This window comes from Vanellus vanellus (assembly GCF_965231255.1).
Source record: "Vanellus vanellus genome assembly, chromosome: 16".
In the NCBI taxonomy this organism is placed as follows: Eukaryota; Metazoa; Chordata; class Aves; order Charadriiformes; family Charadriidae; genus Vanellus; species Vanellus vanellus.
This window is the reverse complement of record NC_138921.1, coordinates 16,157,444-16,183,074: the sequence shown is the minus strand read 5'-3', so window position 1 is coordinate 16,183,074 and position 25,631 is coordinate 16,157,444. Positions and strand designations below refer to the sequence as shown.

The 25,631-nt window shown below is 62.8% G+C and overlaps 1 protein-coding gene across 4 annotated transcripts in view; it reads right to left on the bottom strand.

The window, feature by feature from the left end:
* Window positions 1–25,631, bottom strand: part of MYO18B (myosin XVIIIB) — a 78,976-nt gene that overhangs the window by 50,817 nt on the left and 2,528 nt on the right. For all 4 annotated transcript variants that reach the window (XM_082491697.1, XM_082491700.1, XM_082491698.1 and 1 more), the window contains exons 4-21: window positions 24,471–25,208; window positions 24,176–24,242; window positions 23,824–23,936; window positions 23,423–23,599; window positions 22,350–22,548; window positions 21,380–21,522; window positions 20,261–20,361; window positions 19,609–19,672; window positions 17,531–17,675; window positions 9,536–9,706; window positions 8,601–8,691; window positions 5,665–5,857; window positions 4,191–4,271; window positions 3,589–3,736; window positions 3,297–3,456; window positions 1,860–2,043; window positions 886–1,075; window positions 191–300 (exon numbers count right to left, since the gene is read on the bottom strand). In XM_082491697.1, coding sequence (XP_082347823.1) covers window positions 191–300; window positions 886–1,075; window positions 1,860–2,043; window positions 3,297–3,456; window positions 3,589–3,736; window positions 4,191–4,271; window positions 5,665–5,857; window positions 8,601–8,691; window positions 9,536–9,706; window positions 17,531–17,675; window positions 19,609–19,672; window positions 20,261–20,361; window positions 21,380–21,522; window positions 22,350–22,548; window positions 23,423–23,599; window positions 23,824–23,936; window positions 24,176–24,242; window positions 24,471–25,208 — 3,075 coding nt within the window. The remainder of the gene's footprint in view (window positions 1–190; window positions 301–885; window positions 1,076–1,859; window positions 2,044–3,296; window positions 3,457–3,588; window positions 3,737–4,190; window positions 4,272–5,664; window positions 5,858–8,600; window positions 8,692–9,535; window positions 9,707–17,530; window positions 17,676–19,608; window positions 19,673–20,260; window positions 20,362–21,379; window positions 21,523–22,349; window positions 22,549–23,422; window positions 23,600–23,823; window positions 23,937–24,175; window positions 24,243–24,470; window positions 25,209–25,631) is intronic.

The window sequence follows — 25,631 nt, the reverse complement described above, 5'->3', positions numbered from 1 at the left end:
GGGAGAGGGCACAGCCGGGCTCACACAGCGTGCAGGCAATGCCAGCGCAGTGCTGCCTGCAGGGAACTCCAGGAATTGCTCTTCATCGCAAAGCCCCGACCACATTTGGGAGGGCTGGAAGAGCTCCAGCACCGGCAGAGTCCCGCGTGGGGCTCTCAGCCCGTGCTCCCCAGGCCGGTCCGGCACCCACCTTGCTCTCGTCGGGCACCTCGTAGGCAGAGGTGTGCTTCTTCATGACGTCCGGAGCCAGGACCTGGAAGCGCCGTCGGAACTGGGTGAGGAGCAGGCGATCCGCATACCCTGGGGGCAGACACAGGTCGCTGGGGGTCACGCCAGCCCCGGGGCACCTGGTTTGCACCGAAACGCCGGGGATGGAACCGGCAGCGGGGGCTGCTGCGAGGGGTGGCAGAGGTCCTGCACGCGGCCAAAGGTGTCGTGGGGTGGTGGGGAGCGGGGGAGCTGCCCTCGGCGGAGAGGAAGCCCTGCAGCGAGCGCAGGGCGGAGGGAGCGGAGAAGCAGCAGAGATGCACTTGAGGTGGCCAGAGGCCATCCCAGTGCCTCGTGTTCATGCAAGAGATTCCCCTGGGCCTCCTGCACGGGTCCTGCTCCCCCGGCACGCACTGTGACCACGGTCGGTGCAGGCACAGCCGATGCACGGGTGCCCCAAGGGGAGCACGGGGGAAGCCCACCTGCCCTGCGCAGGCTGCGCCCCCCGGCAGCCCCGCAGGCTGCAGGCAGGAGAGGGGCTGGGAACCCCCGCAAAAACCAACAATAATAACTCGGGGGCTTTCTGTAGCGGGGCTGGCGAGAGGCAGGTGAGGAGCAAAGCGTGGAAGGGCTGAGCCGCTGGCAGGGCACACGGCAGCGCTGGAGGGCCGGGCGTACCGATGCGGTGGAGGCGCAGGGCGTCCAGGAGCTGGGTCCCCTCCAGCTGGGCTCGCAGGGTGGGCACGTCCAGCCGCAGGGCTGCATCGGGCGGCGCGGGGGGCTGACCCGGCCCCTCCGCCTCCGGTCCCGGCAGGAGACAGTGCACAAAGTGGAGGTGGGACCGTCGGAGCAGGTTCGTGAGCGCGTCCTGCCAGGCAAGCAGAGGTCAGCCGGGACGGAGGGGAGTGCGGGGTGAAGGGACAGCTTGTGGCATCTGTGGGAAGTGCTGCCCATGCACCCTCTGCTGGGTGGCTGGGCAGGTAAAGGAGTCATCCCCAGAGCCCTCAAAGCTCAAGTGCGTGTTAGGGACAACAGCTCTGGTCAGAGAGGAGAGCCCAAAGTGCAGGGCTGAGATGCTGAGAGGAAACCTTCCTCCTAATGTCCCACATTTTCTGTTGATGGGCTACAAAAAGTTACCAGGGCTGAGGGTTGCTGGGCAGGGGTTTGCCAGGGCCGGCCAGGACCGCAAGGTGGGCTGGCTAGGGCGCCTACGGAGACCGAGCCTTGTCTCCTCCAGCCAGTTTAGGCACCGAATTAAGGCTGAGATCAGCGGGAGTGTGGCATGTGCCCCACACGGAGGGCTAGTCTACCCGTCTGAGTGCTTAAGAGGATGAAGCGGCGGCACAGCAAGGTGTGCGTGTGTCATCTGCTTTATGATTTCTTTGCCTGAGATGCTTTCCCTGAGCCACAGTGGTGCTGGGGAGGCTCGTGGCCACCCGTGGCCAAAGCAGCATCCTGGGCCAAGTGCCCTGCAGGGCACAGAGCCACACTGGTGACCCCAGTGGAAGGTACCTACTGGGGGGGGGGGGGGGGCGCGGGGCTCCCTGCTAAGGAGGAGTGTGTCTAAGGCAGGGTCTCAGCGCGGGGTCAGGATGCACAGCACTGCAAACACCCCAACCCGCAGACACGAGGGTCCCGGCGCCCGCACTCACCGCCTGCAGTTTGAGCTGAGCGCACACCGACCTCTTCTTCACGGCTGCGAAGCTGCTGGCGAAGGTCTTCCTCACACAGCCGTTGCGGTGCAGGACGGCCTGGGAGCGTCCCTCCAGCCCCGCCACGGCGCGGCAGGCCAGCGGCGCCCGCGAGCGCGGCAGCACCAGCTCCTTCACGGCATCTCTGTCGGGCGAGCAACAAGACGGCGGGGCTACAGTGGTGCCGGTGCCGGGGAACCTCTGCTCCCCAGCCCCTTCAACAGGGATCACAGAATCATAGAGTCATAGGGTTGGAAGGGACCTCTGGAGATCATCTAGTCCAACCCCCACGCAATGTGATGCCCAGCGCCCCAAATTCAGCACTGGTGCTGCCACGGGGCACACAGCAGCGGAGCAGAGCAGGGTACCGGGACACCCTCCTGTTCCTCTCTGGTTTGGGCACTGAGCCATTCACCGCTATTAAAACTTCCCTGAATTGAAGCCTGAATCAAAATGAGCTGGGAGTATTTAAGCAGAAGGTCAAAATCGCCCCTCGTACGGGGACATCTGCAGCAGCTCGATTACGTTTCAATTCCAGTTTAGTTTACAAGGGTCCCCGAAGTGGCGGGGAAAACCTGTGCGGTTGCCGCGCGGGGAGCTACCCTTCGCCGGTGATGTCTTACGGTCCCGAACCACGCCGGACACCCAACCCCACGGCACTGCGGAGCCGAGGACATCGTGGGGTCCCCCTGTGCCCCCCACCCCCCACCGCCCATGCCTGCAGGAGGGGACCCCGCAGAACCGTCAGTGGCACAGATGTGCTGACTCGGAGAGCCCAGACAGCTTTGATGGAAAGCTGATCACTGCGGCATTCATTATTCACCAGCTCCGCCTGTAGCGTCTACCGCCATCACAGCGCGTACATCGGGCTGTCACTCAGCCCGGGGGCTTGAAAGCTGTAAGTCAAATCACTTGACATCTGCTCCCCCCACCGTAACTAAACTCTCAAGATCCCCACAAAGCTGGGCTGAAAGCTGTGGGGTTTTCCGGCTTCCTTACAGGTTTTCCCCCAGGTGGAGCTGGACTCCGGCGATGCAACACGGGTGTCGGAAGGTGCCTCGGGCTGCCCCGCAGATGGGATCCGCTCAAGGTCCCGTCCCCTCCTCACCCACCCGAGGCCAGAACAGCTCCGTGCCCTGGGCTGTGCGTTGGGCAGGAGGTGGGGGGACAGGCAGGGACCCCCCCTGCAGCCACGGCTGACCTCAGCCAGGCTACGGGTCCTCTCCGCCCCATCAGGATGCCTCACGACCCTCCACTTTCCCCACCACGGACCCCCTCTTGGAGCTGGGGCAGGTTTGCAGTCTCCAGCCCCCGCTGGAGCAGCACGGGAGTCACACCGAACCGCTCTCACGGGCGCGGGGACGACGGCCGGCACCACAGCACCTGCCTCCTACTTACACCGTGGACCGCTGCAGCACCTGGATGGCGTTTTCTGCCGAGAGGTTGAGCTTGGCTTTGCTGACCCAGCCCGTGAGGTCGTAGCGCACGGGGTCCGTGCCCAGCTGGTGGGAGATCTCGAAGTGCAGCGCCTGCTCGCACCTGCGCATGTGGCCATCCCCTGCGACGGCGCCCCAGGATCGCCCAAGAAGAAAAGCCCAGTGAGATATTTAACTTGCTGCGCGGTTTCTTAAAGTTTCCCAAGCTAAACGACAAGGCCGGAGGCCGTGAAGCCGAGCTGACCCCGACTTACCCTCCTGTTCCGGTCCCTTTGTGGCGAAGTAGGAGCACAGGCGGTCGAAGGCAGCGCCGTCCCCGGAGCCTGGGATCAGCACCTCCTCGTCCAGGATCCACAGCAGCCCCCTGCGATCGGTCCCCGGGCTGCCGGGCAGCACCTGCGGCTGCCGAAGGGCCGTGGCCCTTGGTGACGGGGAAGGAGCAGCCGCGCCAACCCGCTCCCACCTCGCTCCCACCCTGCTCCCCACCGCCTCTGCTCAACAGCATCGCCAGCCCCAGACCAGCCAAGACCAGGGTCAGGAAACCCTCCTGGCCCGATCCGGCTCTGGACATCACCCCTGAGACCTCCACAGTGACCCTGTGTCCTGGAGGGGCGGCCTGTGGCCAGGCCGGCAGGGGTGCCCGCGGTGCAGGCCTTGACCAGGAAAGGTGTTTTAAAAAGCCGAAAAGGTCCCAACTGATGCTGTGCCCTCCCTTGCGACAGCCTGGACTGCTCTGTGCAAAACACACACCGCAAGGGCCCCCTCTGCCCCCGAAACCCGCACTCCTCTGAGCGCACGGATGCTTCAAGCGCGGCCGGGGCAACCAGCTCCCGCCGTGGCCACGGGGACGGGGTACCTGTGAGGAGCTCAGGTCGAGGATGGACAGCGTGGCCAGTGGTGAGCGCTCTGGAAGATCAAAAGACACCTCAACATTTTCCTGGAAAACATTATTTGAAAGCTCGCTTCAGTCACGGTCTGGCATCTGCAAGCCAAGAGGAGATACGTTTGCGCGGAGGGGGAGGAGGACGGTGCGGGCCGTGCTCCCGCTCGGCTTTGCGGGGACGCAGCGCCGGCAGAGCCAAGCAGCCACCGGAGACATCTCTGCCGTGACACGGAGGCACGGCCACGTCTGTCCCCGCGGGAAGGGCTGTCGGGACCACCACGCCCAAGGGGCTTCCGCAGCGCTTTGCGGATGTCAGACAAGCTGCATAAATCAAGGATAGGACAAGAACGCAAGGCTTAATGAGAAAGCACCAAGAAAACAATCAATTATTTAACTTGCAGCTTGCAGGCGTTGTCTCCCTTTCCCCACCGAGGGCTTCACGCTGCGAGCCCCCGGCTGCGGGGCTCACCCCCCCACCCCCCCCCTCCCAGCCCCAGCCCCCGCTCCCGACCCCCCCTGCGCCGTGCCCCGCAGCGCGGGCACCCCCCGGGAGCGGCAGGGCAAGCACGGCTCCCTCCTGCTCACGTGTGCGCCGGGGATGTTCAGCAAGAGCCGGAGCTTTAATGTCTCTCCATGGTAACACGGGGAGATTTTGCTCAGCTTTGCAGCCGGAGCGCGCAGGTGGAGCAGAAAGCAGCACTGAACCCCAGTTTCTTCCCGCCACGGGCGACGCACCACCATGGCCCCCATGCTCCGGGAGCAGATGGGTCACCAGGGCTCCCAGTGGCAGTCCCGGGGCTCGCAGGGCAATGCCTGGCAGCAGGGCAGGCGTCCTTAGCCGGGGACAAAGCCAAGGCGAGGCGAGCCTGCTGAGCCCGCTGCCGTTTCAAGCTCGGCCAGTAACTACATATTCATCGCTATATATACAGCACGTGTATACTTACTCGGCGCAAGTGATGTGTGAATATTAAGCCATGGGAATTCAACTATTTTCCCAAGGCTAAAGGTATTAAAGAAACTTCTGCAAGCCTAGTAAGTTCATCTCTGCTTGTAGATTTATCAGCAGCTTATTTCTGCCATAATTTATCATTCTCCTTTCTACTCTCCATTATTCATCACCTGAGGAAAAATGCAGCTGCAGCAACAGAAGGGCACGAAGCCTCCTGAGCTGGAGGAAGCCTGCCCAAAGGGATGCGCAGGCAGCCTGGCACCTCTGGCATGCCAGAAATACCCAAAAAGATCCATGAGTGGGGCAGCGGGGGGACGAGAGACCCGGCTCAAGGCTACCGCTCTGTACAGACCCCTCATTTCTGCAACACCCCTCCTGTTAAAGCTGCTGAAGTGTGTTATTCGGCCACACCACGGCAGGGCACAGGGTTGGGCCAAACGCAGCCCCATCCCCGGGAAGCTGCTCCCCGGGACGCCGTTCCCAGCCCCCACCTCTCACCTCTCTGTACCGCTCCATTTCTGAAACAAAGGTTTTCTCGTAGAAAAGGGCCTGCAGCCGCTCGTGCACGTAGTTGTGGCAGAGCTCTTCAAAAGTCGCCGCTCGCTCGCCCCGCCGGTGCCGCGGGTTGTGGAAGCCGGGAGTGTCCACCACCGCGATGGAGGCCATGGAGAGGTGCTGGGAGGAGAAGGACCTGGGGAAAGAGTCCCACACACCACCGGGCTTTACCCATGGACTTGCCTCAGCTCTGCCTTCAGAGGCGACGCTGCCTCCTCCCTCCCCCCGACACACACGTCCCACAGTGGGCGCCATCCCACGCAGCAGCGACCAGCCCAGCGCTTCCCACCTCCCCTTCTCCCAGTGCTCCCAGTCAGGGACCATCCACACCTCCTGCCACGGCTTGTTTGCTTCTCCCTGACGCTTCACCTGCCTCTTCTTTGATCTGCTCAAGCCAGCGTCTCCTCCCAGCCTGGATGGAGACACACGGCACGGGCTGCGCCGGCCCTGCCCTGCCCTAACGAACACTTAACGGTGGGGTGGGATGAGGTGCCACCCTTTCCACGCTTGGCCCCATCCTGGCCCTCATTTAAAGTACCACATCTTCATCCAAACATGTTAAGTTTGATGGACCAGTTGATTTGAGAAGTGGCTAAACTGGCACGTGATGCCAACACTGAGGACACCATGAACATCCAAAGCCCCAGCGGCTGCGCCGTGCCATGCCGTCTGCGGCGTTCCCGCCGGGGATCTGCCGATGTTCAGCTCCTGATGAAATCTCTAAGAGGAACCACAGCCCGTAACTACACGTGATCTGAGAAGCAGACATCAAGGGGGTCCTTGGGAGAAACAGAGATGTTCACTTCTTCAAATGTTGCTTGCAGCCATTTCCAGGATTTCAGAGAAGGACGGCCGGGGAGTCCGGCCCTGAGAAACCTCCGAGATTGTCTTTAATGTGTATTTCTGAAACAGCCATTGCGTTGGCTTGTGGCGGGCTGCTTCGGCCAGATTAAAGGAGATGCATTTCTCCTCCCCAGCGAGGCACCGAGGATACCAGCACCTCCATGAAGGCCCAGGGTTGAACGAAGAAACAACAGCGTATTTATGAACTGCTTGCAGAATTTCACACCAGCACCCCCCGGCAGCCGCAGCTGAAAAGATTCACGTTCGCCATCAACTCGCTGAGGAAAACGGCACTTTCACAGCTGCACTGAAACATGTCCCTTCTGGGTCGTTGTTGCAACGGTTGAACGGGCTTTGGTGGGCTGGTGTGGAAAATAAAACCAGCCAAACCAAAGCTACCTTTAGAGGGAAGGGGGGACCCAGGGCACATCCCGAGCTAATGCTGTTATTCAGGAGAATCAGCAACATTTTGCCCTTCTGTCAGCCCTTTGAGTACCATCAGCAATTTCCCCTTGGAGTGTGCTTGATAGGAATTACAACAAAAATATTCTGCAGGTTAAATAACCGCAGGTTAAAATAAGCCTGCAGCAACAACACAGAGTATTTTGGGCACCAGCTTTTCTGTGGATGCTGACTTCAACAAACGGAGCTGCACATCGGAACTGAGAAAACGGAACAGTCTGGGGGCCTGATCCCTACCCCGCTGCTAACATATTCCATTTATCTGAGTAGATAATTTTGGATTTACACCACCTGAAGAATCATAGAATCACAGAGTGGTCTGGGTTGGAGGGGACCTTAAAGCTCATCCGGTCCCACCCCCCTGCCCCGGGCAGGGACACCCCCCCCAGCCCAGGTCGCTCCCAGCCCCGTCCAACCCGGCCTTGAGCACCTCCAGGGATGGGGCAGCCACAGCTCCTCGGGGCACCCTGCGCCAGGGGCTCACCGCCCGCACAGCCAAGAATTCCTTCCTAATATCTCATCTCAATCTCCCCTCTTCCAGTTTGAAGCCATTCCCCCTCCTCCCATCACTCCATGCCCTTGGAAAAAGTCCCTCCCCAGCTCTGCTGTAGCCCCTTTAGGCACTGGAAGGGGCTCTGAGGTCTCCCCGGAGCCTTCTCTTCTCTGGGCTGACCCCCCCCAACTCTCCCAGCCTGTCCTCCCAGCAGAGGGGCTCCAGCCCTCCCAGCATCTCCGGGGCCTCCTCTGGCCCCGCTCCAACAGCTCCGTGTCCTTCCTGTGTTGGGGGCTCCAGAGCTGGATAAGAAAGAGAGACATCAGGGCGCAGAGGACGTCCTTCCCATCCTGGCTCTCCAGAGGGCACTGAGCAGAGTGAGGAGAAGCCGCTGGGCAGCGGAAGGTGCCGCCTGCTCGGCCGCCCCGGCACCGGGCAGCAGGACGCAGCCGCGGCCTCCCGGGGCACCGCGGCAGCTCCTCTGGTGCCGGACCACTCCCGACACCTCAATCCTCTCCTGCCATCAAGCTTTTATCACGCAGCGACTCCTACCACGCAGGCGCAGGGCTCGCTGTGGGATTCCCCGCCTGATTTATCGCTCTGCCCGTACCGCTAACCTTGCTTTCAGTCTGCAAAGTCACATCTATTATTAATTGGCAGCCGGGCTGCTCCCCTCAGCGCTGCGCCGCGCCGCTCGCCGCTGCTCTGCGTTCGCGAGCAGCACGTCCTGCAGCCGCAGCAGAAGCGGTGCCAGCCGGGCGCTGCCGGCGCCGGGTCTCTGTGCCGGGCAGGACACGCGCTGCCCCGTGCAGCGCCCGCAGGCACAGGGACTGCTGCCCCGCGGGGCCCTTCGTCCTCGCTGCCTCGCTGCCGACCGGCAGCCCGCCGTCGGTCCCGAGTGCCAGTGTGCTCTCCCAGACGGAGATTTTCACATAACTTTCTTTTTCCGGCAGGCAGCGGTTGACCGCTCCGCGCCTCTCTGCAGAGAGCCCCCCGCAAAGGCTCCTCTTCGGCTTTTTCCCTTTGGAGAAGGAGCCATCGCCCACAGACACCCCCAGCGCGGCGCCCGCCACCTCCGTACCTGTTGATCAGTGAGACGACGGCGGCAAAGAGCTCCTCGTAGAGACCCGCAGCCATCCCCTCCACACACTCCGCACCCGTCATCTTCGGCCCTGGCACAGGCAGAGAGAAGAGCAGGCAAAGCCGCGCCATTTATTTCCCGCTGAGTTGAGCCCACACGGAGCCCAGCCGGTAGCAGGATGACCCGCACGGCTCCCGGCCTCTGCCCGCCAAGCGCGGCATGGCGGCGGTGACGCAGGCGGCGCGTTCCCACCCGCCTGCCTTCAGCCCCGCTAGTGCCTCCCGCCTCACGTGCGTTGAAGAAATGAAACTACTGCCGTGTTAAAGGCCGGTTCTGCAAGTTCTCGCTTTCCTCAGAATAACTTGCAGGGACCTGGTTGTCATTCTGCCCCCGAGGATGAGTCCGGCGTGGAAAGGCTGAGCTTAAAGCCGGGCGATGCCTCGCCCCCCTGCCACGTGCACGCTGGATCTGCCTCCGTGAATTACACCCATTTATTAATTTGGGGTTCACAGTGGCTCAGCAGCAGTTGGTCCAGCAGGAGCACAGCGCCCCGCCGTGTCCGGGTCTCCTTGCAGGACACGGGTACCCGCAGCACGCCACCCGCACGGCTTCATCCGTGGGCCCGGGGCGGGATGCCCACCCCGCTGCCCTCCTGCTTTAGGGAGTTTCCCCCCGCTTTTCTCGGGAGAGCTCTCATGGCATTTAAACCACATCACTCCTCTGCCGGGGGCATTATCTGAATTCGCCTGATCTTTGGGTGTCCCTGGGGAGCGACAGGCAGGGTCGGCTGAGGGGAGCTATGTGACAGAGCAGTTAATAATTTCACTAATATGAACATGCTCGAATGGACCTCACTGCCTGAAAAGAAAAGCCCAGAGCGCAGCATTTCCCAATCACCCATAAATGAAGGAAAAAGGGATGCAGCATCCCGGTACCTGCCGGGCTCTCCTCCGCCGGGGGCAGGCGGCTGCCTCGCGCCGTGACCTGCGCCAGGATCTGCTTCAGGTGGTGTTTGAAGACGGCGGTGGTGAGCTCCTCCAGGTCGCAGCCCAGCACCTCTGCGGCATCTCCCGCGCACTCGAATTTCATGAACTGCTTCCTGCCGACTGGGGAGGGGGACGCGGGCAGCGCCGAGGGCTCCGGCAGAGCCAGCCCGAGCGGAGCGGGCGCAGGCTCGGCCCCTCTGGCAAACTCCCCTCCTGCTCACTCCCACGCGCAGCCCCCCCCAAATCAAAACAGAATAAAACACAAAAAGGACCGCTGCTCGTAGCACGGGACGGGGAGGCGGGGGGGATGCTGTACCCCAGTTTCCTTCCATCCCCCCCCAAGACTGCTGCATCAGCCCTTCCCGCGCATCCCTAACGGGCAGGCTGAGACCAGGCGCTGCCCTCGCCCACCCGCTCGGAGCAACCACCCTGAGGACCACGGCCTGGAAATGCCCTTTGGGCGAAGAGCTGGCCTGGGCAAAGCGGGCAGGAGCTGTGCCGGGGGGCGGGGAGGGGGTCTCTGCCCCCCAGCAGCGCTCGGACGCTTGGCTGAGACCAGGATGCAAACCAGCTGCAAATCAACCCACAGCAAAAGACGGTTTCCACCTCGAAGGCATGGCCGTGGGGAAGAGATTTAGCATCACCTTACTGCCCACCGGTGTGACATCACTAACTGAAGGGAAAAGCTTTATCCTCCTTAAAGTCCATCCACCTCCTCCTGCAGTCCCTCCTCCCTCAGGGACATCTCCCGTACCTCTCTCCAGGCACCGACCCCGTCTCGGTGGCCCGTGCGGCTCCCGCCGTGTGCGGTACGTGGGCTGCCCTCCCTGCGCACGCGCTTCTGCTAACAACAGCTGTAAGGATTTTCTCAGCTTTGCAAGTCACTTATCATATTAAAGACTGGCTGAGTGGAGAAAGGTTGACAGATTTGTCCCTTGGGCAATTATTTAGCATAAAAGGACTTTTTATTTTTTCGGTCAGAAGCTAGTTCAAAACACTCAGGATCTCAAACCAATGCTTTTGAACCTATTTTCCCCGCTCGAGTGCTCCCCGGGTGCTCAGAGCATCCCACCTGCCCAGCGAGACCAGGCAGAGAGGAGACGTGCTCCAAAGAGGTGTTTCGAGGCAATTCAGGGCAAGTCAGGGACCGGGTGGCCCACGCGACCCGCCCAGGCTCCGGCTGCCAGCACGGCACCGGTAACGCTGTGCGTTTGAAGAGCTTCAGTGGAGCAAACCAGCAGATGTACTTATGGCAGCTGACGGGATTAGGAGCCAATCCTCCCAAATCCCCGATCACCTTCCCCAGCCCCAGCAATGTTTCCCGTCCCCCTCAGCCCCAGCGCAGCGCTCCTCCCAGCGCCGGCAGCAGACAGAGCCGGCATGCGTTGTTTACATCCAGCCACGGCAATTCCAGCTGAACGATTAAAATCAACAGGGAAGCAATCTGCAGGATAAGTCCTTCGACAAATCCAGGAAGGAAAGGTGCCGCGGAGGCGGCCGGCCGGCGCACGCTCAGGAACACGGGGGGATGAGCAGAAACAGGAGCAGACGAGCGAAGTCACCCAGAGACCTCAGTTTTCGGTGGTGACGGATGAGGAGCCAGCCCGGGGGGCTCACGGCTAAGCCAAGCCCTTAAAACACAGCAGGGGGCTGTTGGCCAGGGAGGGGGTTTGGGATGGGCAGTGGGAGAGGGCCACATCCCGGCCAGCCCTGTGCGGCACTGGGGTCCCCCACTCCTGGCCGAGGTGATGCACAAAGCAGCAAAAAGCCACGGTCCCTGGGGCCAGGGGCTGGGGGGCTGCTCCGCAGCACACCCATGAGAGTTATCCCCCCCCTTTCCCCTCCCCTTTGATCTTTTCCCATTATTTCTTACTCTCCCTGAAGGACTCCAACATCAAGGGCTGTGCTGGAGCAGACAGAGGAATTGCCTCAACAGCACGGGCTTTGATTTATTTTGTTTTCGCTTGTTTTCATCTGAGCTGGCTGGACAGAGGCTGGTCCCCATCAGACAGAAGATCTCCATGTGCTGCCGCATGCCGGGGAGCGGAGGGGCTGCGGAGCCAGGGCTGCACACACCTGCCCCATCACCCGGGCTCCCGCAGCCAGAATCCCACGCCAGTCTCTCCAGCATCCCACACCGACCGCTCCAGAATCCCACGCCAGTCGCTCCAGCATCCCACACCAACCACTCCAGCATCCCATGCCGACCACTCTGGCATCCCTGCTCCAGTATCCCCACCAGCCACTCCAGCATCCCCACCAGCTGCTCCGGCATCCCTGGGACGTGCAAGCCAGCCCAGCCTGCTGCAGTGTAAACTCTTCCCAATGGAGCAAATACAAGCGAGGAAACCAGTTGCTCCCACCACACTGCTCCAGCGTGGCAGATGTCCTGCTGCTCTGAGCAGAGGGATGCAGCTCCATGTTTCACACCTCCACAAAACCAAACAATCACTGTCTGACCAGCACATAGCGTCAGAGGCTGGTGTGATGCTGGCCAGTGTGTCGGTACCCGCCGAGACACGCTCCTTATCCCTTTGGTGCTCCCCAAATTGCACCCTCACCGTAAGCAGCTGGCGTATGCTGAGTCAGCAAGTCTGCTGCAAACCCCACTGTGCCCACAGCTTGCCCAGCCGCGGATCTGCCCAGCCCACAGCCGCCGGCGCCCCGGCAGCCCGCCCCGGTGAGGCCGGGCACCGTTTCACACTTCATAAAATATAAAGAGCGGCAGCGGCGTGCAGCCCTCCCGGGTGTAATGTGGCCATTGTAAAACACGCCAGCTTTAACACCTTAGAGGTAATTACTTCGGCCCATTTAATATTTAAGAGAAGCAGTAGGAAAATACAGGGTCAGCAGCAGCTTCGTCTCGCTTGCGCGCCCACGTGTGTGGCCGTTGGGGTTCTATTTTTTATTTCGAGTGGGGAAGCGTGGGGAGCAGCAGGGAAGCCCCGGGGGGCTGGACCTCGTCACCCCGTCCCCATGCCCGCCGCTGCCTGGGCTGGTACCTGCGAGCCGACGGCAGCGGTGCCGGGGAGCGGAGGGGAGCTGCACCGCAGGCTCGCTGTGGGGACGGGGCAGCTCAGCGTGGCCGCGAGCCCCCGTTCCCTGCAAGCCGCGCAGGTCAGCAGCCCCGTTTACCTTCCTTCCCCAGGCCCCCCCCCCCTCCCCGGGCCGCTCCGGGTGCACCTTCTCTGCCTGCATTTTTTCTTCCACTTATTTTGTCATTAACACATTTGCACCACTAATGGGACAAATAAAAAAGCCCATTTGTTCCTCTTTATTACCCTGGGAGGGGACAGGGAGAGAGAGGAGGCTCCTCCTGCCTCCAACCTTTAATTTATTTGTCCTGCACTAAATTCTCCAGTCTATTCTCTGTTGACCCATCACCTGATGTATGACATATTAAAGCCTATATATAACAAAGGGAAGAGCTGTGTAATAGCATGATTAAAGAAATCTGCCGTTCTGGCTGCATTTCCCCGACTGTTTGTAATAAAGATGTCAGAGCGCTGAACAGATAGTGCCATAACTCGGCGCGCGGGGAGACAGCCCGCCCGGACCAGCAGCTGCGCCGGTGAGCGTACAAACCTCCACGAAGGAGAGGCAATGTCAACAGGAGCCGCCCCCCCCCCCCCCCGAGCCCACCGGCCCCGGGCCCCCAACAAGCTATTCCCCAACTCCAGCTATTCCCAGTGTTTTCTGCTCCCGCTCCCCCAGCTCTGAACCCCGGACCACGGTCAGGGCACGGAGGAAACCCAGCTCCCGCGCTGGGCAGGGCTGTGCCAGGGTGAAGACCCCCCCGACACCCCCCCCCCCGCCCGCAGGGCTGCATCTCTCCCCGCTCCCTGCCCAAAGCGCCCAAAGCACGATTTCCAGCAACCCCCCCAGTTTGGCAGAGCCGGGCAGCAGACCGGGCAGCTCTGCCCAATTTGTGCTCCAAACTAGAGTCCCCCGGGGGGAGGGGGGGGAGCATCATCCTGCCTAAATCCTCGTGCCTGGGGCAAAGAGACCCTAAGGCCATCCTCCAGCGTACAGAGGGCTGTGGCAGGGTGCTCGCCACCCTGAGACCCGGCCCCCGCAGACCGCGCCACCTCGGTTTAGGTGTTTCCCGTGAAGCCGTGGGGCTTCACCGGGGCAGAACTCTTGCTCCTGAGGGCTGCAACATAAGGTGTGCAGAGAGCCGCCATCCTACCGAAAGCAAAGCAGGCGAAATCACCCGCGCTTGCCTCTACGGCACGGAAAGGCAGGCGCCGGGGCGCAAAAGACTTTAACGGAGAGTTAAAAAAAAAAAAAAAAGAAATTGGCAAGATGGAGAGGCCGGCCCCAACGCAATCCTTTCCGAGAATCACTTTGCTGAACGATGCAGGAAAGCAGAGGAGCCCTTCCCGGCAGGAGCGCGGTGGCCCATCGCTCACCCGCAGCACCGAGCTGAGGCCAAGCCGGTGGCTTAACTACACCCAACGCCACCGCTGGGCACCAGCCCCGGCACAGCTCCCTGCAAAGGCAGAGCGAGGCTGGAGCAGGGGCAGAGGCTCTCCGCATCGGTCCCGCTCTCTCCTCCTCACCCCCGACAGCAGCACGGCCACCGCAGCCGGTGCCAGGGAACACGCGAGTGGCACCAGGACCACAAGCCCCGATGCCCGCGCTTTTCTCGTAAACTTGTGTCCTCTGCACTCGGGCAGCGCCGGCGGCACTACCGCGGCTCCATCCCACCCACCGCGCCGGAGCCACCGGTGCATTTTTCTCTCTGCAACAGTGACCACCCCAGGGACGGACGCGTTTGTCCCAAACGGGAATCTCTGGCGCAGTGCTAATTACGGATGCGCTGTTCCCTCCTCCTTTTAGCAACGGGCAGCAATAAAAAATTAGGGTAAATCTGGGCATCGAGCTTGGGTGGAACTAAGAACGCAGTGTCATTCCCACATCAATTAAGGAAAGGTCACTACATCTCAGAGGCTGTAAAACAGCAGCGATAATGCAGTTTAAGGCTTTTTTTCTCAGCTCCGGTGGGAAAGCAGTAAGTCACCCGAGTCCACCGCTGATTGACATCTGCGCTCAGAAGCTGCATAATTAATGCCCGTTGGATCCTGCCAGGTGCTCTCCCTCTCAGGTTTTCATGGACGTCCCCATTACTGTACTTGGCTAAATGGCTTCCAGCCCTCCAGGAAACTTTCCATTTCAGAGCAGTAAAAGGTCGTTGCAGGGGGTTTCATCCCTGCTGCTCCCGCCGGCCCCACCTGCCCGCACGCCCCGGAGAGACACAGCCGGGCACTGCGCACCGGCACGTGGGACCCCAGTGCTCAGCCCCTCCTTCAGCTCCAGCCCCGGCATCACCCAAACCCATCTCACAAACGGCTCGATGCCTCGGTTCCCTGCGTCTGAAACGGGGATGCCGCTCCTCCTGCCTGCCGAGGGCAGGACGCTGCGGCGGCGGGGCTGTGCTGGACCCAGCCCGCAGCCCGCAGCTGCCCGCAGCTCGGGCACTGACCCTGTGCGACTTGCTGGGGGGGTCCCCTGCTGGACCCCACAAATCCCCCCTGGCTGCCTGGGCGCTCCCATCCCTCCGCCGTCGGGGCTGCTGCCGCCGCAGGGGACCGGCCCCATCCGCGCGGCGACGCGGGAGGGCGGCGGATGCAGGATGCTGCCCTGGTGCCGCTCACCCCTGCAGGGTTTGGGGGGGCTCAGAGCCTCCCCAGCCTGAGCAGTGGCTCCAGCCCCCGCTCCTGCACCTCTGCCCTTGTGCTTTCCCTCCATCCCAGGGCTTCGGGCTGCTGGGTTTGCTGCAGCTGCTGCCTGGTGCATCGGCGGGCGCGGGGGGAGCCGCGCTTGGCTCCCAGCCACGGCGCACAGCCGCCCACAGCGCCGGCAGGACGTCGGTGCGGTGACTTGCGGCTGCTGGAAACCCAGTCGCCTCTATTAAAGGCAGGCGGTGGGAAGCCCGCAGCAAGCAGGGTACCGCCATGCTTTATCTTTATACCAGTCAGCAAAACGGCCAGCTTGAGAGCAAGCTGAATGCCGAACCCCAGCCGTGCCCGAAACCTCCTTCCCGGTTAAAGAGGGAATGAATAAATGAAAATATGTAATATTCTGCAGCCCACAAAGGGGACTAGAAGCACTCAGGTGAATGGGTACCTCGGATGCCCCGCTGGCCTCTGGCTGTCAGGCTGCTTCGCACAAAAAGAGCCGCTCTAACGTGTTTCAAAGGCAATGGGAAACGCTGACACCAGGACGGCGCCGGCTTTTGAAATGCAACCTTTTCTTCTCGGTGTTTTTCTCACTGCAAATGTATTTTCCACTCTCAGCCAGAGAGAGATGATGCTATTCCCTCCTGTTTTATTCCTGGACAAACTGAATTTGTGACGATACGGTAGCCATCAGCAGGAGGGGAAAAAAAAAGTGCATTTAACCTGTGCTGGGGCTCAGCAGCCGCGGCACGGCACGTGCCGGGGCCACCATCGCAGGGACGGCGGTGGCAGAGGCTGCGACGGCGGCTGCAGCCCCCGGCTGCGCTCCTGAATGCAAGCGAAAAACCAGCGACGAGGCTCCCTTCGGTGAGATTTCAAGGAGAGGATTTTGAATATACAACTTCAAAGCGCATGAAAGGAGAAGGGAAGAGATGGCTATCAGGAGACAGGTTTAACCACATTAAAAGAGTCATCGCCCCCACCGAGACTTTTGCTCCATCCTGCTTTGATCCATTTTTTATCCATATTTCCTTTCATTTCTCCCCTTTTGTTGACGCACGATCAGGGAATCAATACCAGAGTGAGCGACGCCGAGACATGCTCTGGTTGTTAATCCCGTACCCAAGGCTGCTCCGAAGCCGCCCGCCCTGCCTGGGCCCGCTATTAACATTCCTATTCATGCCGAAATAACCGCGGCAAGATTTGTTGAGTATAGCACTTGATTCGCTCCTAGGCTGACTTACAGGGCGCCGGGGACAGAATATTCAGTAAGTGTGAGCAAACCAGCGCAGCTCCCCCAGCAGAGCCTCCGTGGCCAGCACCGTGAGGGTCCCTCCGTCTGCCGGTCATCCCGAAAACGAGACGCGTCCCCAAAACGCGCCCTCCTGACAACTCTCAGGGCAGAAGGACTTTCTTGGGTTTTGCCAAGAGCCTTATCACGCACTTCAGCCTGGGACAGCAGGGTCATTTTTGGGGAAGTTGGAAGGGCGTTAAGGGGAGGTGGAGATGGGGGAAGAGAGCACCAGAGAGAAGGAGAAAGAGAACTCACTGTAAGTGACGACAGCATTCATCCTTTTAAAATAATTAATAAATGATTAATGGCATAAATTACCATAAGATGTGTTATGACATGTTGCAGAGACATTTATAAATGTCTACGGCTCAGTTTATAGCAGCCTTTACGCAGCCCTCATAAATTGAAGTGTGTAAATCAATGTGGCTGTCTCTAAAACGGGTTAGAGCACATCTTAAAGTAATTTATAAGGGATAAGGCAATTTCTACATGCCCGTATTAACAAAGGCTTTATGAATACAATCTTCATCCAGCCTCATCCTATCATAGTTCAGTTACCGTATTCGGCACGCAAGAGATGGTACGATTACTGCTACCTGAAGCTGTCCCTTCGCGGGGACAGTGGGGACAGTGGGCCAACAAAGGCGTTACCCACCCCGCTGCTTCCCAAAGGCCAGGGACCGGGCGATGCCCCGCAGCCCCCCTCCTCTCCGCACGCGGCCACGGGACGGACCCGCTCCAGAAGCCCCCGCAGGGCAGGACACCGGCACGCAGCGTCGCCCAGCTCCTCCGCGGGCAACGGAGAGCTCAGGGCACCCTATGGCCTCCGGGCGAGCATCGCTCCCGAATGCCTCTTGGTGTGCAACGCGCCCAAGCTCCGAACGCCGCCGGGACACGCTTCCTCGCCCTCCCCGAACCCCCGGCACCGAGACGGGGTGTAAGAAAAGGAGAGGCAGGAGCCCCCCTTACCTTTGCAGGCACCGGCGGCTCCCAGGTGGTAGATGCCAGCTAAGACGCGCCAGACGGCCGCCTGCTCCTCCGCCGTGATGCCCAGCGTGGCCATGGCAGCCCGGAGCTGGGCGAACGCCGCCGAGGCTCTCTGCTTCTCCTCGGGCTGCAGGCAGAAAGAGACGGGAGGGGAAACCTCTCTGCCGCTGCCAGAGCACCGCCGGCGCTGGGGAGAGGGGGACAGAGGGATACACGCAAGAGGGCGCACAAACCCCATATGGCTGGCAAGGAAGGGGCAATAAGGGGACCTTAGGATCAGTTTGGGCAGCAACGGGGGAAGCTCCTCGAGAGCCTGGAGTTAGGAGCCAGCCTGGGTACGTCTCCTCGTCATACAACCACACATAATTCCCGCTTCAGGAGTGTCTACAGAGACGTTAAGCAGCCGCTGGAGATGACAGACGCTATACATCTTCTCGCTTCTCGCCAGACGCACCTGCCCGCGGCTGCGCTGGGGACGGCTGAGCCGCTTCCAGCCACCGGCACCACCTCATCTGCCCTCCTCCAACACTGCGGCCCCGGCCGTTTTTTTAATAAGTGCAGCCCCACCACAAAATTAGGGCTTTTTCGCCCCTAAACTGAGGATTTTCAGTGCAGGCACATGCAGCCCAGGGGCCAGGCACCGCACGCAGGCTCGGGCTGGCAGCACCCCTGCCTTGGCCAGGACCAGCCTGCCTGGTCTGACGGATGGCGGCTCCTGCAGAGGCCTACGGACGGGGTGGCTACTAATGAGAAAATACAGCTGAGGTCTGGGATTTCTCCAGATTCAAAAAAATACCCCAAATACTTGTGGCACCGGTGTCACAGCAGGGGGTATCCATCCCCACCGCCCGCGGGGATGAGCGCTGGGAAGCCGCCAATTAAATTTTCAGTCTCAGCATCCACAGCACTGCTCAGAAAGGAAAACCCGACAAATTTCCCCAAACTCCAACCCAACCCAAGCGCTCTGGCTTTCCTGCTGGGCTGGTCCCAGAGCACGCGTACAACCCACCACCAACAGCCAGGCTGCGGCGCAGGATTTGAGCCCCCCGGGGAGTTTTTGGGGGGTTCATCCTTCCGCACCCCATCCCCATCCCCCTGGGTGCTCCTCGGGCAACCGCGCCGCGCTGAGCCAAACGGCCAAGCCCGGCTTTTCGGGGGCACGTGTGTGCTGTGGGGAACATCGCTGGGAAGGAGGAGAAGCGGTGGTGGGGACAGCGCATGTCCCCTTTGCAGAGCTCACACGCCCTGGACTGAAGAGGCGCTGCCCGGGGCCGGCGCTGCCCGGCTCCTGCCGACCCTCTGCATCCCAGCGGGAAAACCTTCTGTGCTGGGATGGGGAGCCCGCAGGAATCGGGGGCTGCAAAAGGAGGGTAAAACCCTGTCTCGGAACCCAAATCTGCTGCTGCACCAGCAGAGCGAGGACCCGCAGTACCTCGCCGTGCCCTCCGCGAGAGCTGCTACTCAAACAGCCGATCCCTTTGGCTGCCCGAGCGGAGCACTGGCTCCTAATGAAGATTGAATATTGAATTCATCAGTAGATGATGTAACTGCAAATTGCTGCGATTCATCCCAGCGCTTTGGCTCGTGGGCAACGTGCCCGATCTTTGCAAACGGCTCAGACTAAAAAGGAGCCGGTGCTGGAAATCAACTGCGGTGCTTTTAGCTCCTAAAACTCCCGTTCTGGGCTCTCCAAAGGATGCGCTCGCCCCCAGGAGTCACTGCCACGGGGAAACAGTGGGGGTTGTTGACCCCGGAGCATCAGGACCCATCCCTGGGGCACCTGGGGGTGTCCAAAACGCGGGTGCAGATGGCAGGCAGCGGCAGCCCCGATCCTGGCAGCACCCCTGCTGCCGTGGGGCTGTCGGAGAGGTGCTGGAGGCTGCTTGGGCAGACCCTGCCTCACCCCCCAGCATCCGCTCTCTCCCTCCACGCGCCTCCGGCACCATCCTGAGTCTCCCAGCAGCCACGGACCCCACACATCCTCTAACGGGGGGTGACAGAGGGTGTGCGCTGCAGCATCCCGCTGCAGGCGGCCGCGCGGCGCCCGCATCTCTCCCTACCTTTGAGAAGGGCTTGATCCCGAAGGAGTTGCTCTCAGCCGCCTGGTGCAAGTGCAGCATCGTCCTGGAAGCAGTTCCAGCAAATGAGACTCAAGCTCCCTCCTCGCCTGCCCCCCGCGCCCCCCAGGCCCCCTGCCCTCTCCTCGGGGAGCGCCCCTGGTGCTCTGCCCCAGCCCAGCCCCCACGGAGCCCCTTTGCCGCCACAGCGATGTCCGAGGGGCTTTGTCGGGAAAGGACGCCGTGGCTCTGCCCTGCGCAGGGGGACGGAACCGGCAGCAGCCGCAGCCGGGCCCTTTGCCCGGGCAGCCCGGGGATGCGCAGCTTGTGGGGAAAGCCAGCAGCAAACAGGGAGAGGGACCTCTGCCTCTTCTGATCAGCCCCATTTCCATTTTAGCGGTGGGGAAAACAAAGCACCCGAAAATGCCCGTTTCCTAGAAAATCTCTAATATATAAATATATAAAAATCCCTGCAGCATCACCAGTGCGATCACCCTCACAGTCTCTCTCTTATCAGAGAGGTCTCAAAAACCACCTTGCTGGAGCAAACGTGGGCATAAATCACGGGGGACCCCCTCGTGCCACGGGGGTACCGTCACACGAGCAGCCAGGCGAGGAGCGGAGCCGCCCGGTGCCGCGAGAGCCGCACACCCACCTGTGTGCCGCGTCCAGCCCCGCCAGCATGAGGGGGAAGACGTTGAAGCTGCTCTCTCCGCGGGGCTGCTGGGCCACCCGGCCCCTCTCCAGCAGCATGGTCTGGGGAGGGAGCGGAGGCAGGCGTGAGCGACAGCCCCTGCCGTGGCCGGTGTGCCGGGGCAGGCGGGCGCGCAGGGAGGAGAGGGGAGCCTGGCACCCGGAGACGGGGAGATGCTACCGGGAGATGCCAGGGAGGGGCTGGGTTTCTCCTCGCAGGGCCACGGCTGGATTTGGAGGCTGCTCCTCCAGCCCAGGGCTGCGTGCCGCAGGGCGTGCGAGCAAGGGCCGACTCGTGCCCCCGGTGTGCGTCAAGGGATGACATTTCAGGACATGGGTGCGACAGCCATGGTCCCTCCCCACCCCCGCAGCTCCGGGCGACGCGATGGCTCTCAGAGAGATGCTACAGCCTCTGCCGCAGCTGCCGCCTGGGCTTGAGAGGAGCCGAGATCAGCCTCCAGCCCCAGCACGGCTGTCCTCCCACGAGCATCCCGGGAGGGTACCAGTGGTCCGGATCCAAATGCTGCCAGGAGCACGCTCCCACTCCTGTGCAAGGCCCCCGGCCACGCTGGGCCACCAGCTCCCTGGGGTGCCTGGGGCGGAGGAGGGGCAGCAGTGGGGCAGCGAAGAGAAGCTGTGGTGTCCCCCACAAGCAGAGGGGGCTCAAGCCCCCTCCTCCAGCAGCCGAGGCCTGGGGGCTCGCGCAGCTCCGATTAAAGCGCCTTTGCATAAGAGCGATGGCGATAAAAGCCCCCAGATGCTCCTGCTCACGGCTGACGGGTAAGGTGCTGCTAATGAAATGCTGAATTATGCATTTCCCCATAAACGTTTCATCCCAGCGCTGGTTTTGCTCTCCCCGCCGGAGGAGGGGGTGGGGGGCTGTGGGGACGCTGCCACGCGGCTGACAGAGCCCCTGCGTCTTCGGCACCTTTGGTCCAGGAGAGGCAGAGAGGGGCATCCCTCCTCTCTCGCCCGGCCTGGCCGGGCAGCGCGGCACAGGGGCTGTTCGCCCCCGTCCTGAGGACCCCCAGTTTCAGCCACAGCCCTCCCGTCTCCCCAGGCGACACGGCCCGTGGGGTACCTGGAGGTGAGCAGCGGTTATCCGCCCGGTTGCACTGAAATCCAGCGACAGGACCATGGAGAAGCGCGTGGAGCAGCTGCTGTGGCCGGTGGTCACTGACCCAAAGGCTCCCAGGATGGTGAACATCGCCTGGATCTTCTCCACTGCAAAACCAGCAGCGGCAGCCCTCTGAGCCGCCCGGCGGTGGCTGCAGCCCCGCATCGCTCCGGCGCTCGCCGGGAGAGAGCCAGACCCCACCGCTGCTGCACCAGCATGACCTCAGGGCTGCGAACAGGCACCGGAGGAGCCTTCTCCTGTGGCTGCACCTCTGCCTGCTCCTCCCGGGGGTCTGTCCCAGCGCACAGGGACCGGCTGGGCACGGGGTTAGCAATCCAGCGCCACAAGAGCATGTGTGCACTGGTGGGAAGGGGATGTGCCAGCCTGCCTGCACCTTCACCCTGCGCCAGGCTGTTCGTCAGCCCTTCGCAAGAGCACGGTGTGCCCGGAGCTCGCCCAGACCTTCGAAATCCAAACCTGCCCTCTAAAGCTACCAATTGCTCAACAGCGCTTCCTCTCGTGTCACCAGTAACTTGAGCAGATGGGAAAAGCGCTGCCCCAAGCACGCAAGTCGTTCCCTTCGAGCGCTCACTCGGGTGTTTGTCAAAACAGCGAATCTGTTGGGTCTGGGATGGGCAAGAGGCAGGAGCACCCGCAGCCCTGCCGCCCGCCTGCCCCCGCCTGCAGCCCTGCGCCCCCCCAGCCCGTGCGGCCGAGTTCCCCCCGGCCCTCGGGAGCCACCCCAAAGGGGCATCAGCCAGACCGGGAAGGGGTGAAACGGAGGCCATCGGACAGAAAGAGCACCACCTTCGCGTTTGTGCGCGCTCCCCAGCCTGCACAGGCAGTCTCCGCGCGCCGCCTCTGCCCGGCACCGAGCACCCCGCGGCCATCGCTGCCGGGGCTCAGAGCTCGCAGCGCCCGCCCGGCCCCGTACCTGAGACCCTGCCGTCCACGCTGCCCACCGTGCCCACCAGGTACTCCACAGCACTCTGGCAGCACGTGGTCTTCCCGGCCCCGCTGCGCCCCAGGGGCACGATGGCCTGATCCCGCCGCTGCATCAGCAGGTTCCTGTAGGCTCTCTGGGCCACCGAGCAGATGTGGGGGGGCATGCTGTCCCGCTTCCCCTTGAACACCTGCGGGCAGAGTGGGAGAGCACATCCCAAAACGGGCTTCTTACAGAGAAAATCCTGAAGACGTTCACACTCGGGGTGACGGTTTCTCCCCAGGGCGCAGAACCCCCCGAGATTCGCAGGGGAAGGGGAAAGGCCACCCAGCCTCGCCTGGCTGCACCCGTTGGGGACAGTTGGGGACCGACCCAGGGAACCCACAGCAGCACCCGCTCCAGCTTGCCTGTGAGCAAGAGCTCTGCTGGGCCCCACACCCCGGGCCCCTTCCCTCCCTGGCCCCGGCCCCCCCCGCCTGCTCGGGGAGCGCGGTCACAGCAACACAGTGATTTTCTCGGGGAAACCAGAAAAACTCCTTTGCTGGGAGCGGTGCCCAGCTGCAAGTGTCCCCGGCCCCCAGTGTCCCCGGCCCCCAGTGTCCCCAGCCCCGAGTATCCCCAGTCATGAGCATCCTCCAGAGCATCCCTGGCCCCAAAGCATCCCCATCCCTGAGTGTCCCCAGCCCCCGGTGTCCTCAGAACATCCCCAGCCCTGAGTATCCCCAGTCGTGAGCATCCTCCAGAGCATCCCTGGCCCCAACGCATTCCCAGCCCCAAGTGTCCCCAGTCCCAAATGTCCTCAGAGCCTCCCCAGCCCCAAGCACCCCCAGCCCTTAGCATACCCAGCCCCCGGTGTCCTCAGAGCATCCCCATCCCCGAGTGTCCCCAGTCCCGAGCGTCCTCCGAGCACCCCCGGCCGGAGCATCCCCGCCGCCCTGTGACAGTCCCACGGTGCCATCTGCCGGCACCGCGGCGCCCGGCGCCCTCCGCCACTGTCCCCACGGGGGGTCCGGTGAGCGCTTCCCACGGGAGATGCCGTCCGCCCCGCGGTCCCCCCCGCTCACCTTCCCCGCGGTGGGGCTGGCAGCGCAGCGGGGCCTGATGGCCACCAGGCTGGGCCCGGCGTAGGTGTAGGGCAGGCGGGCGCCGTAGCGCTGCTGCAGCGTGTGCATGGCGCTGCACTCGTTGAGGCTGACGAGCGCGGTCAGGTCCTCGGCGTAATCCAGGCTGGGGGGGTTGGTCTGCAGCAAGAGAGCCAGACCCCCCTTCTCGAGCTCTGCCGTGGTGGCACAGGCTGTGCCGGAGCCCGCCGGCACCCCGGCATCACGAGGACATCCAGGCGGGGACGATGGCCCGAGCACGGGGGCTGCCCTGGGTCTAATCCTGCCTGGGCACTGCCACGCACCGGGCGCTGCGGGCAGGGCTCCCGTCCCCCGCACCAGCCAAAACCGAGGAGGGGGCTCACCCGCTGCACGCTGTCCTCGTCCACCTCGGTGACGCTGCCGTCCGCCTCCCGGCGCACCCTCACCCTCCCCGCCGGCAGCTCGGGCGTCCCCACGTCGGGCTTCAGCTGCGTGGCTGCAACGAGAGGCCGATGAGTCCCTCCGGCGCGGCATGGCCAAGGCGGCGCTGGGCAGAGCCGGCTGTGGCACGGGGACCTCCCGAGGGACCACCTCCGACCACAGCCCCGCGGGGGCATGGCTGCGGCACGGCGCCGGCACAGCCCCCGGCGCCCACCCTGCTCCCGACCCACGGCCGGGCTGGGGACAGCTTGTATCTTCGGCGCTGGAAAGCGAGAGCAGAGGAAGGTAAGTTACCCAGCGTGAATCCATCCTGCTGGACGAGCCAGACCTTCTCCGCTTCGTACCAAACGTCCCTCGGAGCCTGCCGGGAGGAGAGAGGGGAACCGTGCAGGAACCGGCAGAAAACTGCGCCGGACAAACTGTATTTGCCCCATGGGGAGCGATGCTCCCAGGCAGAACCCCTGCCCCTCCGCTGCCCCCCACCCCCAGCCGAGCCCACGGGAACGGGAAGAGCTGCATGAAACCAGAAAATGGCATCAGCGCCCCAAAGACACTGGGGAGCAGCCCGGCCGGTCTGCAGACACGGTACCTGGTCCTTGGCCGTGCTCTCTCCCGTCTCTTTGCTCTCTCCCGGCGCCTCTTTACTTTCTCCCGGCTCTTCCTTCGCCTTCCCCACCTCCTTTACCACATCTTCGGACTTTTCTGGGATCCCCCCCGGTTCCTCCTTGAGCCCCTCTGGCTTGTTTGTAGTTTTTCCAGGCTTTTTGATTTCCCTTGGCTCCTTCTTGCCACCCCCGACGTCTTTCTTCATCTTCTCCGGCTCTTTCCTCACCGGCCCCGGCTCCCTCTTGGCTCTCGCCTTGGCCGGGGGCTGCTCGTGGCTGGGGGGTGCCCCCTTCTCCTTCTTGGGGCTCTCGGGGCCCGTCTCCTTCAGTGCGTCCCCCTCCTTCGCTGGGACTTTGCTGCAGCGCTGGGGGCCCTTGCTGGGTGCAGGGGCCGGAGCCGGGGGGCTGCCCCCCGGGCGGGGGTCCTTGGGGCTCTCCTCCGGGCACGACGGCTTCGCCGCCTTGGGAGCCTCCGGGCAAGAGGTCTCCGCCGGTTTGGGGGCCGCCGCTGCCGGGCCAGGCGCAGGGGACGGGGCTTTGCTGGGGATGGCCCCTGCTGCAGCCTTCCCGGGTGGCAGGTCCTTGCGTGGGGGGCCCGGGACCCCCTCGCCCCCCTGCCCCTCTGCGTGCAGCCCGTTCTGCAGCGGCTGCCCCGCACTGACCGCCTCTCCTGCGGCAGCCGGGGCGTCCCCGGCTCGCGCCTCGCCGTCCTCCCCCGCGGGCTGCCAAGCAAAGGAGAGGAGCCGGGTCCGACGGGGACTGGGTGAGGGACGCCACCCCAACCCCGGCCCCAGGAGCCGCAGCCGCAGCCACAGCGGGATGCCCGTGCCAAGCACCGCCTGGCAGGACACGCAGCTCCAGCCCAGACCCGCTCGCCCGGGGCTCAGCTGATGGTCACAGGTGGCTGCCTGGACCCGGCCGCACAGTTGTAGTTGGTGGTGGCATCCTCCTCCTCCTCCTCCTCCTCCTCCTCCCCCCTCTGCTCAGCTGCATCCCGCCCCTCCACCCGCCACATCCCGGGTCACCACTCAGTGCCGTGCCCAGGGACGCCCCACGCACTCCCCTTCCTGCGCTCAGTGAGCCGAACCGGAGAGCCTCATGCTCTACTTAATTACTCGCCTTCCCATTAAGCGAGTCAGGAACGG